At 45.7% G+C, this 18218-nt stretch overlaps 1 protein-coding gene across 5 annotated transcripts in view; it reads left to right on the top strand.

Annotated features, from left to right (window-relative positions):
* GABRA5 (gamma-aminobutyric acid type A receptor subunit alpha5) overlaps nucleotides 1–12876 on the top strand; it is a 92404-nt gene extending 79528 nt beyond the window's left edge. For all 5 annotated transcript variants that reach the window (XM_070774996.1, XM_070774993.1, XM_019983266.2 and 2 more), the window contains 4 exons: nucleotides 1272–1415; nucleotides 3787–3939; nucleotides 6521–6732; nucleotides 11596–12876. In XM_070774996.1, the coding sequence (XP_070631097.1) occupies nucleotides 1272–1415; nucleotides 3787–3939; nucleotides 6521–6732; nucleotides 11596–11895 (809 nt within the window). In that variant the 3' untranslated portion in view covers nucleotides 11896–12876. The remainder of the gene's footprint in view (nucleotides 1–1271; nucleotides 1416–3786; nucleotides 3940–6520; nucleotides 6733–11595) is intronic.
* Nucleotides 12877–18218: the final 5342 nt, after the last annotated feature.

The raw sequence follows: 18218 nt of genomic DNA on the forward strand, positions 1-18218 counted from the left end.
GATCTGCAGGTTGAAGTCTGTTTCTTGCTGGCTGTCACCAGGAGTCATTCTTGCCCATAAAAGGGCTAACTCCATACCCTGGGTCATGGCCCCTTCCTACATCTCTAAAACCAGCAATAGAAGTTGAGTCCTTTCTTTCTGCCTCACATCTCTCTAAACTGGGTGTCTATGACTGGCCTCAGCTTGAGAAAGTTCTCTGTTTTGAAGGACTAAAGTGGTTATATTGGGTCCACTGGGATCATCTAGGAAATCTCCTGACTTTAAGGCCCATAGCTTTCATTCCATTTGCACGGTGCCTTTTGCCGTGTAAGGTAACAGTCACAGATATGACGCCAGGGTTAAAGTTCCTGCTGCCTGCATCACCTGCCTGCCAGGACAGTGCAGTCAACCAGACAAGTGCCTTCTGCAAAGTGAAACCTTTATAGGAGCTGATGTAGTCAGACGCTGCTGCAAGTTAGAATCACAAACAAATGGAGACCAGACATGAAAACTCACTGAGCAGACAGCCAGTTTCGTCCTACAAATGAAGCTTAATTTAGCTTATTTTCTAAGGCTAACTTGACCTGGGTCATTTGCCTCTAAGAATTAGAAGTAAAACTTAAACTGTTTCCCGGGGTTGATATGAGGCAACTACTGACCAATTCCATATCATTTAAGAAAATTCTAATATTGTAACCACTTTGAATAATAAACCATCAACTCTTTCCTGCTATACAAGGTGCTTTATAAGGGTGTACCCCTCAGCCTCAACCCATGCTTTGGTTTGAGAGCTCTCAGTTTGCAAACTGTCTTTTTGGTGTGTGCACAGTGAACTTACTCATTGCTTCTTGCGTGACTCATCGTGTTTACTTTTACTGTTAATGAACCGTTGACACCCTGATGGAGCTCTCGTCATGTCCATTGTAATAGTGGACGGCAGACATTGTCACAATCCCGTTCTCAGATAGAAGCACTGAGCACAGAACAGGAGACTTGCCCCAGAGCGTGGAGCTGGGAGAGCCCCAGGCCCTGTGGTCTCGGCCCATGCGACGGTGCACCCTGAAGAGAAGACAGTCCGTGGGAAGCACTGGGCCTGACTTCTGAGGGCTCCGCCCTGTGGAAATGATAAGGGCTTCGACGGTGGAGCTGTCTGCCCTGGTCTGACTGCCTGTACTTTCTGTAGGTCATTTGATTCTTCAGTCATCTCTCTGACTACTCTCATAAACATGTGTGGTTGTACCAGGCTGCAAACGTTCCCAGGCTTACACTGCCTTCTGTCCCCCGCCATGCAGACGCATATCCTAATTCCGAAGTCGTCTATGTCTGGACCAACGGCACCGCCAAGTCAGTGGTGGTGGCAGAAGATGGCTCCAGGCTGAACCAGTACCACCTCATGGGGCAGACCGTGGGCACGGAGAACATCAGCACCAGCACAGGTAGCCCTCCTCTCCCGCACCCCACACGGGCGCACGCCTGGGGGAGCCCCGGCTCTCCTGAGCCGCAAGGAACCGCCACGTCCAGCCCCTCCTTCGGCCGCGCACGGAGGCGCAGCTGTGGCATCCCGGGATTAAGGGTCATGAGGGACGTTAATCCGAGGTGCGTTTGCCCCCATGTGAGCATCAGTGACCGCGGGCCCTGCTTATGTAACAGTCCTGCCAAGCACCAAGACGCCAGCAGCAGCCTCTGCAGCCAAGGCAGAGAGCTGCCTACACATTCTCCCATTTACCTGCTCTGCTGTTTCCCTGTTTGACCATTTCAGGGATTCCCCTGGGGTTGAATTTTGGAAAGCACAGCGAGCTGCGTAGAAATCACCATGGCCTTCGAGGGTGCAGTTAACTCCCTCAGGCACAGGGCTGGCTTGAGCCCTCAGGGCAGCACAGTCCTGGCATCACCCGATGCCAAGTGGGCAGGGTCTTCGAAGGAACCCCCTGGCCTACAGCGACAGGGGGTGTCCACAGACCCCAACCCCAATGGTCACGATCACTAGCTTGGCTGTGAGCAGGGCAGGGTCCTCCAGGGCACCAAATGGCAGGAGAAATGTGGGACAAGGATGGAGTGAGTCCTGCTCGCAGCATGAGTTCTAAGCCCCAGATGGTCCCCCGGTCAGCATCACTCTGTCAGCATCACCACCCCTGGGAGCTGGCCGGAAGCAAGGGATGCACATTGCAGCCTTCCACTCAGTGCCCATCCGCTGGAGAGGGTTGGTGTCCTCAGAAAGGGCCTGGCAGGCCTGGGAAGAGGCTGCTGCAACATACTGTTGCTGCGTTCAAGGGAAAGGAAGAGGAAGCAGGCCTGGTTTTATAGGAACAAGTGGGAAGGTGGCATGGCAGATACTTGGGGTTAAGGAGTGCAACACTAATAAACCCTGTTTCATGTCATTCTGTAGACATTTTTAAATGGGATTCTGCCCCTATTTGCATTTTAAAAAATGACCTTTTTTGAAAGTTATCTTATATTGCTATCCTCGACTCAAAAATAAAACAGAATGAAAAGAACCATAACAGCAAAAGAATTTATAAGTAGGAGAGTAACTTCAAATCCGAATGCAAAGAAACAGAATGGTGTTTATCCTCCTGGCAAAATCAGATCATGGCAAAGATGTCTTTGCTACTAGCATACCTTCCCCCCTTCCCTGTGTCCCTGTCTCCTTCTATGGGACGGAGCCCAGTCCCTCCTCTTGCCTGCCTGGGGCTGTGGGGAGGGCGTGGTGGCTCTCGGCCCTGCAGGAATTGTGGTCTCCTCTTCTGTAGGGAGCAGGTTTTGCCACACATGATCTTAATTCATGCTGTGAGGAAAGGCACCTAGGGACACATCCGCAGCTGACCTTACTGAGCGCTGGGCTTTGATTCCAACAGCAAGCATCCACGCTTTAACCAGTCTCAAACGCCTCAACACTGAGCCCATGCTGCAGTCTGACCACCCTCAAACAGATGGCCCATCTGGGGGTCCACTTCAGCAGAGGCCCCCCAACCCACATCCGTGGTTCTGCCAGACTCGCTGACCACACCGTCTGATTCTTCCAATCAGTCAAAGGACTCTTGTCCTCAGATCAACTCAGCTGTGCCTTCACGTCTGGAAGCATCCTTCCCGTCTCCCCAGGGATAGGCAGACTCTTGCAGCAAAGGAGCCCATCTCACCCCACTGCCCATGTAGCCACCTTGGCTCCTTACCAGTTCACCGTCAGTGCAGCGTCATTCTCCGCAATGAGGGGAAGGTCGGCGCCCACCTCCCACACCACCAGGCAGATCCAGAGAAGGCACTGGGACATCGCCAAAGAGATGCCCTCGCTGTCCCTGGAAGGCGTGGGGGCTCGGCGCAGTCAGGACCCGCCGCCTCCTGGGTCTGCTGCTTCTCACCCCCCAGCCGAGGCGGGGCACTGAGCCTGTGGGGGCCTGGAAGCCCACCGCCCCTGCCAGCCCTCTCTGGCTGGGAAGTGAGGAAAAACCCTCCACCCGCGACAGGGCTCTGTGATGTCCTGAGTTATATGTAGAGAGGCTAAATCCTGAAATCCTGAGGGCAGTAGCACTGAGGGGGGCAGGTGGAGAGTGGCACAGATTGTAACCAGGGATTAGGAAAACACACAAATCTGATTTTCCCCAGAAAAGCATCCCCCCGCAGAGGCTCTTCAGAGGCCGGGGGTCAGGAGACTTAACAAAACAACCAGCCTCTCCTTCACCCAAAGAACACAATTGAACGCTTGTGCAGAGGGAAGGTGGGGAGAAGGGAGCTCCCGAGGAGACGGTGACCGGGGCAGGAAGCACAGGGATTCCTTTAGGTGGCTGACTGCACTGATTTGCTTATTTGCAGGTGAATACACAATCATGACAGCTCATTTCCATCTGAAGAGGAAGATTGGCTACTTTGTCATCCAGACCTACCTCCCCTGCATCATGACCGTGATCTTGTCACAAGTGTCCTTTTGGCTGAACCGAGAATCAGTTCCTGCCAGGACAGTGTTTGGTGAGTGTGCCTAACCCAGCCTGCAGACTGTGTTCTGCCTAGTCTAACATCGCAGAAAACAACAGCCTAGAGCTGCCTGTCTATTCTGTGACCTTGAAAACAAATTCAGTCTTAAAGACTAGATTTAGGGCTGCTTTCTGAACCAAGTTTCAGAGCAATTTGAACATCGTTTCCCTCCTGAAAAGCCTTTCACCGGTAGCCTGTTGTTTTTTTTTCTCTTTTTGGGGGGAGGGGCAGGGCAGGACAGGACAGTGTTTTTAAAATTTCCAGCAATCTGTCTTACACGAGATTTTGCTACAGTATTTTTACAAAAGAGCCTGGCAGACTAAAGTCCATGGGACCACAGAAATTCGGAAACAACTGACCGACTGAGCAAGAACAACAAATGTATAAATAAACACATATATGAGATATATGCATGTATGATATGTGTGTATATGTACACATATGTATGATAAGAATCTAGAATATTATCTGACATTCCTGAGACATAAATCAAGTTTAGCCAGATCTAGCTAGCTAGTACCTTGACACAGCAGACATGATCCAATGTTTTACTCTTACTTGGGAGCTCATTTCATCAAATTCAACATTAAAAGTAATTTTATGGGTCAGTTGTAATGGATATTCACATTTTTCTAAACTGTCAAGTACTGTTCCCATCTCAGCTCTTCCTACTGTACTTTTTCTTCCAAAGAAGGAAAGGTGCCCTGCATTTCCTGCCAAAACTCCTGTAGGTGGAAGAAGCCGGAGATCCTGGAGATTTCCAGGAAGGGCCCAGGACTGCTTCTGTGCAACCACCTCTCTGCCTCCAACCGCGTGCTTCGTCTGCCTCCTCTGATTTAGCATCAGGAAGGTGTGGGGGTTGGCTTGTGGCTAGACAGTGTTCCCCCAGCTGTTTAGGAGAACATTAGTAGGTGGACAAGGAAAAAAATTTAGTTTGGAGGATGCCTTGTATTCCAGTCTGCTTCCTCGTAGAGATTTTCAACTAGTGTTAGGATGTTAAAAGACTCAAGGAGACAAAAGAAGCCTGTTTAAGGTCATACACAGAGCACTGCTCTCTAGCACAATGATGAACTGGATTTCTAAGAAAAATCAAAGGTGACCACTGATTTCTTTAGCATCAGTTCCATGCACAGTGCCATGTTCGATGAGGGTATGTAAATATCTCTGAAGGATGACACTGAATGAACACTAAGCTGCTATGACGACCAGCAACATTACAGTCTTTTGATGCTGTTTGCTGGGGCTGCCTTAGTACAGTTCCTCCCACTGAGGGCTTAAGCAATAGAAGTTAACTGCCTGAAGTTAACTGTTCTGGAAGCTCCAAGTCCCAAATCAGCAGAGTTGGTTTTCTCTGAAGGAAGGCTCTGCGTCTGGCCTCTCTCCTAGTTTCTGGTAGTTTCTAGGCGTGTGGCAGCATAATTCTGGGCTTCACATGGGGTTTTCCCTGTGTGTGTGTGTGTGTGTGTGAGAGAGAGAAAGATACCAGTGATGTTGGATTAAGGCCTACCCTAATAACCTCATTGTAACTTCATTACTTCTGTAAACACCATGTTTCTAAGTAAGATCTGGAAAGTAATACTGAGTTCCAGAGATTAAGACTTCAACCTCTGAATTTGGGGAGGGTGGCACACAGTTCCACTGGAACAGCTGCATTGCACTCACACCCCGTGCGTAGACATGCACCCTTATGCAAGCAAAACTATGCTAAGAGGAAGGACAGAGCTTGTGGAAACTACATGGGCTGTAAGTGTTCAGCAGACCTGGGTCTAGTATTGGCTCTCATTTGCCAGCTGGTGAATTTGAGTGCAGTACTATTTTTAAATCTTTAAGCTCCTCACCTGCCAAATGTGAATATTGACACCCATCCAGAATGTAGCTTACATCAGGGGCTGGCCCCTAGCAGACGCCCAGTAAAGGTTCAACAGCTCCCTCTGAGGATCTAGACTTGCTGTATGCTCACTGCAGATTTCCCTAAAAGACAAGGCAGATGGCTACAGGCATCTTACACAGCAGCCTCAAGGTGACCCAGTTCTTTCTTAGAGGGCGTGCCAAGACCTAGATTCAGATGTGGTACTTCTGTTGCACTCAGGTCCTTGGAGTCTGCAGGCTCCGTTAGTCCATGTGAAAGCAAGTCTGCTTTATGAGTTTTCTGGAGCCCACAGTTTGTCAGGGGCACCGTGAGTCTTTGTGAAGTGCTTCCCCAGAGCCGTGGGAACATCCCTGCCCGTCTCAGCTCGACTTTTCTGAGGAACACAAAGATGCCCCAGTCTTCTAACTTATCTGTGTTGGGCATCCGCTCTCTGCAGGGCTCAGGTCAGGACAACAGGGACACAGGGTGTGTGTACAAATCAGACCCAATCCCTGCCCGCCTCGATCCATATTCTAGCGGAGACAACTGACAAGATAAGGAAACTAAGCAGTGTTTAAAGGAACGTGTTGTGCTATGAGAATCGTAGAGAGAGACCTGGGCTGAGAGACAGCTTCTTTCTGTCTTTGTCTCATGCAGAGGTGTTATCCTGGGGTCCGATGCTAGAGCTGACTCTTGTTCCATTGTCCTCCCCTTATTGTTGACCAGGGGTGACCACGGTGCTGACCATGACGACCCTCAGCATCAGCGCCCGGAACTCTCTGCCCAAAGTGGCTTATGCAACAGCCATGGACTGGTTCATAGCCGTGTGTTACGCTTTTGTGTTCTCTGCGCTGATCGAGTTTGCTACCGTCAACTATTTCACAAAGAGAGGCTGGGCCTGGGATGGGAAAAAAGCCTTGGAAGCAGCCAAGATCAAGGTACTGACTTCATTTTCCTCCTTACTCCAAAGAAAACGGGCCTGACTTTATGTCCAACTAAAAGCCCAAGTGTTTCTCTTCCCTACATCCCTTCCCCTGAAAAATGATTCCTTCCCTTATATTCACAGACCTTACAAAGTCTTATAACAGGTCCTGTTTTAACTTTATTTTCAATCACTAGCTTCATTCAAGGGAAAGATCTGATTTCATGTTCATGGTTTGGGCTTGTTTATCCTCAGGCCTATTACTTTTGATGAAGTACCTTCTGTCTGTTCAGGGACTACTTACCCAGTTTTGAATTGTACAGTCAATGGTTCTGCTCATTCTTTTGCCACTTCACCATGCAGTGTCTTCTGCAAGGTGGCTGAAGGTCATAAAGGGAGCGTTTGAATTATTGAAAGCAACACAACAGCAAACACACCTAATTCTACTCATGGGATGATCCGGCTTGCTTAAACGAGGCAAGAGTTATCTTGGGAAGCATTTTTCTGTGCAGAGCAATTAAGTGCTGAGTATATAGAAAGAGATTGGTGCCTGAATCTAAAAAATATTTGAAGAAAAAGGTTGTGCAACATTCCAACTTGAACAAGGTCCTTGGGGAAAAGAAAATAACATACATGGAAGTTTTCATTCAACACAGCTGTTCTTTTCTTACGAAAAGTCCAAAGTTCTGACTTGACCTGGCCCATCGGATTTTTCCTACTTTCAAGCACCATGAATCCACTCCCACGCCGAGGTTTCAGTCATGCAAGAAAGACCTGCTTCTAGGCCCAGCTCACCTGTATGAAGATGGAGGAAAGCCTAGTGGGCCCGTATCAGGCCCCTGAGGGCAGGAGGGGTGGGGAGAGGTGCCGGGGGAGGTGAGGGTCTTGACAGGCATGACGCTCCCAGACGGGTGTTTCTGTGGGAGGTGACGGGGGCAGGAGCCAGCTGAGCAGAGCCGGTGGTTGGCAGAGAGCTGGGAGAACACTGCAGAAGCAGGGGACTGTCGGACTGGGGGCTCTTGACTGAAGGGTCCCAGTAGGCAGAGCCATGGGGGTGTTTGTACCCCAAAAAATATGAAGTCTGGGGAGAGGAGCTTCCCAGCACCATGTTGCAGGGAAGTAAATGTTTGCTATGGGCCTGGTGATGGTAGACTGGAGGTGGCCCCCTTGAGTGGGACAGCCAGCTGGGAGGTGCAGCAGGAACTGAGGCCATCAGGCTTGTGTCTGTGAGCCTAGGAGGAAGGCGGAGCAGCCCTGAAGTAGTGGGCTGTCATCATCGTCAGCCACCTCATTCTCCCGCACGTGGCCTCCCTGTCCTTCCCACTCATCACAGGTCTGAACACAGACCAGAAGGGAGAGGAGGGCTTGGAGGTAAAGTAGCTTGTCTCACTCCAGACTAGCACTGATCTCCTGGAAGACTGTGTGTTGCCCCCAGAGGTTGTGGAGCAGGGGGTCCCATGCCCTCGGCCAGTGAAGGCATCAGGGTATCTGCAGGCATCCCAGCCAGCAAGCCCTACTTTAGTCGTGGTGGTGAGCATGAATGAGGAAGTGTATCATTACTCTTTTTGCATGAACTGGCTTTTATTTACAAGCAGAGAAAACTTGAACACCAAACTGTTTGGCATCATTACCTGTTGGGGTCTTCAGAGTTGGGGGTGCCAGGCAATTTTTAGGGGTGAACACCTGCATAAGGGTACAGAAAAAAGGTTCAGGTTGACTGTGAAGGGAGCAGTCTGCTGGCCTCTGCGCCCTGCGCTGGGCAGCAAGTCTTCCCTGACAGAGCACCAGGGGCCCGTCTCCAACCACTGTGGCAGTCCTAAGGCTTGTGCCCCGCCTGCCCAGAGCAGGACACCTGAGCCTGAGACCACCCTGCTGTCCTCCAGTGTGTGCTCTGCCCTGCTTACCCCAGGATGTGAAGGCTGCACGAGACACTGACAGAGCTAGTCTGTCAGGCTGGTGGCAGCCCCGCACAGGTGCGCGTGGAGCCACTGGGTCTGCAGAGAGCCCTGCTGCACAGCTGCTCACAGGCCTTGCTCTGCTCTGAGGCTCATGGTCATCCTCGCCGCGGGCCTGAGTTCTCATGCTCCCTGGGTCTGTGCACATGCTCAACCTCGCTTTCCACCACTGCTTCCTGCTCCCTTTCCATGCCCTTCCTCTCTGCTTTTTACCTTTCACATATTTTTAATAGTTAATATATTTGCTTTTCTTTTTTAAAACTATAGTCACCAGGCTGTGCACTACATTTCCTCATCTTATTTATTTTAAAGCTGGAAGTTTGTACCTTTTGACCACCTTCATCCACTTTGCTCCCCACCCCACCCTGACCTCTGCTGACCACCAATCTGCTCGCTGTATCTATGAGTTCAGCTTTTTGTTTATTTGGATCCTACATATAAGTGAAGTCATACGGTATTTGTCTGATTTATTTCACTTAAAACAGTCCATCCCTGTAGGATTTATGGCTGAATAGTATTTCATTGTGTGTGTGTGGTATATGTGTGTGTGTGTATATAGTATAAGGCTTCCCTGGTGGCTCAGCAGTAGAGAATCCACATGCAATGTAGGAGACACAGGATCGATCCCTGAGTTGGGAAGATGCCCTGGAGGAGGAAATGGCAACCCACTCCAGTATTCCTGCCTGGGAAATCCCATGGACAGGGGAGCCTGGTGGGCTGCAGTCCATGGGGCTGCAGAAGAGTGGGACACAACTTAGCGACCAAACAGCATTCATATATATATGTGTGTGTGTGTGTGTGTATGTATAAATGTATATTCATGATCAGTCACTTCAGCTGTGTGTATATGCATATATATATATATATATATACGCATATATGTGCATTTTGTTTAACTATTCATCTATTGATGGATACTTGTTGTTACCAGTCTTTGCTATTGTGAGTAATACTGTCTTGGATGTGAAATTCTAGAACCGGCAAAATAGTTTATGCCATAAAAACTCAGAATAGTGGTTCCTTTTGTTGGGGTGAGGATGCAAATGGGCTGGGAAGGGGCATGGTGACCTTCTGGAGTGCTGATGGTGTTCTGTCTTGATCACCAAGATGGTGATATATTATCTTTAATGTATTCGTGTGTTTTTCTAAATTTAATTCAATGAGACTATGTTAACTTGGTAAAAGAACAGAATTTTCCCCAACATTCTATCATGCGAATTTGCAAGCATGTGGAAATGTTGAGGAATTACATAATGAAAACCTCTTCTATTAACATTTTACTATGCGTGTGTCATCGCTACCTATCTGTCATTTATGTTACCTAGAGATGGGAATACCAGACCACCTGACCTGCCTCTTGAGAAATTTGTATGCAGGTCAGGAAGCAACAGTTAGAACTGGACATGGAACAACAGACTGGTTCCAAATAGGAAAAGGAGTACGTCAAGGCTGCATATTGTCACCCTGCTTATTTAACTTATATGCAGAGTACATCATGAGAAATGCTGGACTGGAAGAAACACAAGCTGGAATCAAGATTGCCGGGAGAAATATCAATAACCTCAGATATGCAGATGACACCACCCTTATGGCAGAAAGTGAATAGCAACTAAAAGGCCTCTTGATGAAAGTGAAAGTGGAGAGTGAAAAAGTTGGCTTAAAGCTCAACATTCAGAAGACAAAGATCATGGCATCTGGTCCCATCACTTCATGGGAAATAGATGGAGAAACAGTGCAAACAGTGTCAGACTTTATTTTTGGGGGCTCCAAAATCACTACAGATGGTGGCTGCAGCCATGAAATCAAAAGACGCTTACTCCTTGGAAGGAAAGTTATGACCAACCTAGATAGCATATTCAAAAGCAGAGACATTACTTTGCCAACAAAGGTCCGGCTAGTCAAGGCTATGGTTTTTCCAGGGGTCATGTATGGATGTGAGAGTTGGACTGTGAAGAAAGCTGAGCGCCGAAGAATTGATGCTTTTGAACTGTGGTGTTGGAGAAGACTCTTGAGAGTCCCTTGGACTGCAAGGAGATCCAAGCAGTCCATTGTAAAGGAGATCAGCCCTGGGATTTCTTTGGAAGGAATGATGCTAAAGCTGAAACTCCAGTACTTTGGCCACCTCATGCGAAGAGTTGATTCATTGGAAAAGACTCTGATGCTGGGAGGGATTGGAGGCAGGAGGAAAAGGGGATGACAGAGGATGAGATGGCTGGATGGCATCACTGACTCGATGGACATGAGTCTGAGTGAACTTCGGGAGTTGGTGATGGACAGAGAGGCCTGGCGTGTCGCGATTCATGGGGTCGCAAAGAGTCAGACACAACTGAGCGACTGAACTGAACTGAACATCTATCTATCCATTCATCCATCCAGCCATCCTCAGTCTGTCAATGCTTCTTAATTCTTGATGGATTCAAAGTAAATAATGCATTTCCCACTAAATAATTCAGCAAGCATATCACTAATTAGAGTTCAATATTTGTTTATTGTTTAATTCTTTTGAAGCAAAAATTTACATAGTATGATGTGCACAAACTCTAAGTGTACCCTTGAGAAGGTTTGACGAACATGCTCACCTGTATCTTGAGAAGGTTTGACGAACATGCTCACCTGTATAACCCAAATCCCTATGACGACAGAGCACGTCGTCACACTCCAGAAGGCCACTGTCCCCCTTCCCAGTCCATTCCTGTCCTCACCGCACCAAAGGGAACCATTTCCTAACTTTTCTACCATAAACTATTCTACCTGTTCTAGCATTTCACATCCAAGACTGGCCACGTGGGGTTCTAAGCCTAGAAGTCTGTGGAAGGCTGTCCTCTGCCAGGGATAAGCTGATCCCCCTCTCTGTCTCTGTCTCTTTTGAGAACTGATAGTTGCTTGCAAACATCATGCCCTTACATTCTTCTTGTATTTTGCAGAAAAAGGAGCGTGAGCTTACAATAAATAAGTCAACAAACGCTTATACTACTGGGAAGATGACCCACCCCCCGAACATCCCAAAGGAGCAGACCCCTGCAGGGACCACAAATGCCTCTTTAGCCTCAGTAAAACCTGAAGACAAGGCTTCTGAAAACAAAAAGACTTACAACAGCATCAGCAAGATTGACAAAATGTCCCGAATTATATTCCCACTTCTGTTTGGCACTTTCAATCTAGTCTACTGGGCAACATATTTGAATAGGGAGCCAGTGATTAAAGGGGCTACCTCTCCAAAATGAGCTTTCATGCTCCCAAACTCCAAGAGAGCCATACGTCAGTGACGGGCACCAAGGAGAGGTTGAACTCGGGGGGCCTCCCTTATCTGGGCACTATCTTTCAGGAAATTTTTGCATGTTTAATTATATGTACAAATAATATTGCCTTGATGTTTCTATATATAATGTCAGATGTTTCAGAGATGACACATTGATAAATAAATCAAGCCACTTTCTAGAAAAACAGGAGAAATGGCACTGACATTTAGATGCTCAGCACCTTACACTGAGAGTTTACAAACAAGTATATTTTTAACTGTTCCAAGTGTTACCTAACAATGTTTTTTATACTTCAGATGTCATTTCATACAAATTTTCCCAGCAAATAAATATTTTAGGAAATGCTCCATGATTATTACTTGACCAACTCTCACAAGAAACAGATACCACAAAGAGCACATTTTGCATTGAAAAATTCAACTGTGGGCATTTATGTACAAACTAATTGCCTTTGATAATTCTTTGAAATTAAAGAATTTAATTGCTCTGAAATTAAAACTACTGCATGATCTTATGTTAAGAAATAAAATAAATATTTATGCAGACATTTAATAATAGAAGCAGATAGTATGTTAGATTAACAGATAAAATATTTCCCCAAGGAAAAATTTAACTGCTTAAAAATTTTTTTTTTTGGTGGAGTGGGAGTGAAACATACTTCTCTCCCTCTGACCACCCACCCCCCACTGACTAACTGAACAATGATCAAGACAGAAAAGATCTTAAAAAGTAGTGTGATGACAGTCTTGGCATCTGACCTGAGCATACACTGTCTGGAACACTGACCACAATTCACTGCAGCCAGAGTATAGTGCTTCAGTGGTGAGAAATTGTAAATGAGTTATTTTCCATTTTATTTCCCTGTATGTTATTTCATGATTGACTTATTGCTCTGTTAGCTTTTGTATATGAACCTTAAATGTTCATTAAAAAATAAAAATGAAACTGATCTTGTGGAAAATATGTCATTTTCTGAAAATATTTCTAATTTTGGTGGGTGTACTGACTCATTTTCTAAAGATGATATAAAGGAAACCCATCATGAAAGTGCTCGGGAAGAAAGCCTCTTACTTAGCTGTTCATCTCTGCTCTAGTCTGATTCTTCTGGGTAGCATGTAAAGAGAAAGCTGACTTCAACCACAATGAGGTGAATAGGTGGAACCAGAAGTTCTTTCTGTCACATACATCTCCATGATACAGTGCTCCACTGGTCTCTGCTCAATAGAGTCCTCCCTGAAGGTAAGGTTACTGCTCAGTCCTCCATACCTTTCCTTTTGCTGTTTGTGAAGAGTGATACAAAGAACTGCATGTAGACCATCTACTTACTGTTAGAGTGATAACATGTGTGAAAGAAACTGTTTCTTTTTCCTCTCAAGGGATTTTATGACCATTAGCAAATGGTATCAAAGTTCAGTTCAGTGACTCAGTCTTGTCAACTCTTTGTGACCCCATGGACTGCAGCATGCCAGGCGTCCTTGTCAATCACAAACTCCCAGAGTTTACCCAAACTCATGTCCATTGAATCAGTGATGCCATCCAACCATCTCATCCTCTGTTGTCCCCTTCTCCTCCTGCCCTCAATCTTTCCCAGCATCAGGGTCTTTTCAAATGAGTCAGTTCTTCATATCAGGTGGCCAAAGTATTGGACTTGCAGCTTCAACATCAGTCCTTTCAATGAACATCCAGGACTGATCTCCTTTAGGATGGATTGGTTGGATGTCCTTGCAGTCCAAGGGACTCTCAAGACTCTTCTCCAACACCACAGTTCAAAAGCATCAGTTCTTCAGCACTCAGCTTTCTTTCTAGTCCAACTCTCACATCCATACATAACTACTGGAAAAACCCTAGCCTTGACTAGATGAACCTTTGTTGACAAAGTAATGTCTCTGCTATGCTGTCTAGGTTGGTCATCACTTTCCTTCCAAGGAGTAAGTTATACCTGCCTAAACTGACTACTTCATGGAACTTAGTTCTTAAAAACTCATACACCTCAGCATGTTTGATGGACACAGATATGGTCATGGCCATGGACACACATATAAGCACATATTCAGAAGTCCTTATTCTTGAATAACTATATAAATGCCTATAGCATCCACTCACTGAAAACTCCCAAGTACTATTCTGAGAAATCTTTCCACAGGATTCAAGATCAAGTATTATATTTTCCTCTATGGATTTATGGATGTGAAAGTTGGACCATAAGGAAAGCTGAGCATTGAAGAATTGATGCTTTTGAACTGTGGTGTTGGAGAAGACTCTTGAGAGTCCCTTGGACTACAAGGAGATCAAACCAGTCCATCCTAAAGGAGATCAGTCCTGAACATTCATTGGAAGGACTGATGCTAAAGCTGAAACTCCAGCTTTGGCCACCTGATGCGAAGAACTGACTCATTGGAAAAGACCCCTGATGCTGGGAAAGATTCAAGGCAGGAAGAGAAGGGGACGATAGAGGATGAGATGGTTGAATGGCATCACCGACTCAAAGGACATGAGTTTGAGCAAGCTCTGGGTGTTGGTGATGGACATGGAGGCCTGGCATGCTGCAGTCCATGGGGTCACAAAGAATCAGACACGACTGAGAGACTTTCACTTTCATTTTCATTTTCCATTGTACTACAGCACAAAATCAGCAAAAACCAAAGGCAAATCTGATGCTGACTGTGCAACTTTGTTTTTATTTACTGTTTATTTATATTTGTTTATGTAGTCTTCACATTTTAGCTTTGCATTGTAGTTTGGAGAAAAATATAGTATAGGTTGGATCTAAAAGGCTACACACAAGAACTCACTTTAAACATCTCAATCCTAATGGGAAATGTTATCTTCCACATTAGGTTGCATTAATTTTCTTGACAAATTCTAGCCTTTGTTACAGGAAACCATCAGAACCCTGCTAGGGGAATTCCAATTTGAGGATACTGCTGCATTTATATGCTGCTCAGCCTTAAATGTGAGCAAAATTTAGTGGAAAAGATCACATTAGTTTTCTGTTAATTTTGTATTATAGATATTTCAGTGTTATTTTTAATGAGGATACAATGACGAATCACCTTGGGAAAATGATAATAAGGTAGGAGATAAAAATTTTGAAAATGATTATAAATTACACTGCCCTACTTTTAGAACCAGAGTATTTAACATATCTCTTTTGACATCACCATAAATACAAAGAATATTCTAATAAGTCAGCAATCAGTATTACTTCCGGAGAAGGCAATGGGAACCCACTCCTGTACTGTTGCTTGGAAAACCCCGTGGACGGAGGAGGCTGGTAGGCTGCAGTCCATGGGGTTGCTCAGAGACACAACTGAGCGACTTTACTTTCACTTTTCACTTTCATGCACTGAAGAAGAAGTGGCAACGCACTCCAGTGTTCTTGCCTGGAGAATCCCCGGTATGGGGGAGCCTGGTGGGCTGCCCTCCATGGGGTCGCACAGAGTCGGACACGACTGAAGCAACTTAGCAGCAGCAGCAGCAGTATTACTTCCCTCTTTCTCAGCAAGAGATGGGTCTGTTTAGGGCAGGCTGTGGTGAAAGTTGACCTAAATGCTTATGTACAACAATTTGGTTCAGACATTTATAGAGAAACTATCTAAATTAAAATGGTACAGCAACACTTCGCATTGAATATTGGCAGTTCAGTTCAGTCACTCAGTCGTGTCCGAATCTTTGCAACCCCATGAATCGCGACACGCCAGGCCTCCCTGTCCATCACCAACTCCCGGAGTTCGCTCAGACTCACATCCATCGAGTCAGTGATGCCATCCAGCCATCTCATCCTCTGTCGTCCCCTTCTCCTCCTGCCCCCAATCCCTCCCAGCATCAGAGTCTTTTCCAATGAGTCAACTCTTCGCATGAGGTGGCCAAAGTACTGGAGTTTCAGCTTTAGCATCATTCCTTCCAAAGAAATCCCAGGGCTGATCTCCTTCAGAATGGACTGCTTGGATCTCCTTGCAGTCCAAGGGACTTTCAACAATCTTCTCCAACACCACAGTTCAAAAGCATCAATTCTTCAGTGCTCAGCTTTCTTCACAGTCCAACTCTCACATCCATACATGACCCCTGGAAAAACCATAGCCTTGACTAGCCGGACTTTTGTTGGCAAAGTAATGTCTCTGCTTTTCAATATGCTATCTAGGTTGGTCATAACTTTCCTTCCAAGGAGTAAGCATCTTTTAATTTCATGGCTGCAGTCACCATCTGCAGTGATTTTGGAGCCCCCAAAAGAATCTGACATTGTTTCCACTGTTTCCCCATCTATTTTCCATGAAGTGATGGGACCAGATGCCATGATCTTTGTCTTCTGAATGTTGAGCTTTAAGCCAACTTTTTCACTCTCCACTTTCACTTTCATCAAGAGGCTTTTGAGTTCCTCTTCACTTTCTGCCATAAGGGTGGTGTCATCTGCATATCTGAGGTTATTGATATTTCTCCCGGCAATCTTGATTCCAGCTTGTGCTTCTTCCAGTCCAGTGTTTCTCATGATGTACTCTGCATAGAAATTAAATAAGCAAGGTGACAATATACAGCCTTGACATACTACTTTTCCTATTTGGAGCCAGACCGTTGTTCCATGTCCAGTTCTAACTGTTGCTTCCTGACCTGCATACAGGTTTCTCAAGAGGCAGGTCAGGTGGTCTGGTATTCCCATCTCTTGAAGAATTTTCCACAGTTTATTGTGATCCACACAGTCAAAGGTTTTGGCATAGTCAATAAAGCAGAAATAGATGTTTTCCTGGAATTCTCTTGCTTTTACAATGACCCAGCAGATGTTGGCAATTTGATCTCTGGTTCCTCTGCCTTTTCTAAAACCAGCTTGAACATCTGGAAGTGCACTGTTCACGTGTTGCTGAAGCCTGGCTTGGAGAATTTTGAGCATTATTTTACTAGTGTGTGAGATGAGTGCAATTGTGAGGTAGTTTGAGCATTCTTTGGCATTGCCTTTCTTTGGGATTGGAATGAAAACTGACCTTTTCCAGTCTTGTGGCCACTGCTGAGTTTTCCAAATTTGCTGGCGTATTGAGTGCAGCGCTTTCACAGCATCATCTTTCAGGATTTGAAGTAGCTCAACTGGAATTCCATCACCTCCACTAGCTTTGTTTGTAGTGATGCTTTCTAAGGCCCACTTGACTTCACATTCCAGGATGTCTGGCTCTAGGTCAGTGATCACACCATCGTGATTATTTTGGTCGTGAAGATCTTTTTTGTACAGTTTTCCTGTGTATTCCTGCCACCTCTGTTTAATATATCTTCTGCTTCTGTTAGGTCCATACCATTTCTGTCCTTTATCGAGCCCATCTTTGCTTGAAATGTTCCCTTGGTATCTGTAATTTTCTTGAAGAGATCTCTAGTCTTTCCCATTCTGTTGTTTTCCTCTATTTCTTTGCATTGATCCCTGAAGAAGGCTTTCTTATCTCTCCTTGCTATTCTTTGGAACTCTTCATTCAGATGCTTATATCTTTCCTTTTCTCCTTTGCTTTTCCCTTCTCTTCTTTTCACAGCTATTTGTAAGGCCTCTGCAGACAGCCATTTTGCTTTTTTGCATTTCTTTTCCATGGGGATGGTCTTGATCCCTGTCTCCTGTACAATGTCACAAACCTCATTCCATAGTTGATCAGGCACTCTATCTATCAGATCTAGGTCCTTAAATCTATTTCTCACTTCCACTGTATAATCATAAGGGATTTGATTTAGGTCATACCTGAATGGTCTAGTGTTTTTCCCTACTTTCTTCAATTTCAGTCTGAATTTGGCAACAAGGAGTTCATGATCTGAGCCACAGTCAGCTCCTGGTCTTGTTTTTGTTGACTGTATAGAGCTTCTCCATCTTTGGCTGCAAAGAATATAATCAATCTGATTTCGGTGTTGACCATCTGGTGATGTCCACGTGTAGAGTCTTCTCTTGTGTTGTTGGAAGAGGGTATTTGCTATGACCAGTGCATTTTCTTGGCAAAACTCTATTAGTCTTTGCCCTACTTCATTCCGTATTCCAAGGCCAAATTTGCCTGTTACTTCAGGTGTTTCTTGACTTCCTACTTTTGCATTCCAGTCCCCTATAATGAAAAGGACATCTTTTTTAGGTGTTAGTTCTAAAAAGTCTTGTGGGTCTTCATAGAACCATTCAACTTCAGCTTCTTCAGCATTACTGGTTGGGGCATTGACTTGGATTACTGTGATATTGAATGGTTTGCCTTGGAAATGAACAGAGATCATTCTGTCATTTTTGAGATTGCATTCAAGTACTGCATTTTGAACTGTTTTGTTGACCATGATGTCTACTCCAT

Source organism: Bos indicus, chromosome 21, assembly GCF_029378745.1.
Source record: "Bos indicus isolate NIAB-ARS_2022 breed Sahiwal x Tharparkar chromosome 21, NIAB-ARS_B.indTharparkar_mat_pri_1.0, whole genome shotgun sequence".
Taxonomy (NCBI): domain Eukaryota; kingdom Metazoa; phylum Chordata; class Mammalia; order Artiodactyla; family Bovidae; genus Bos; species Bos indicus.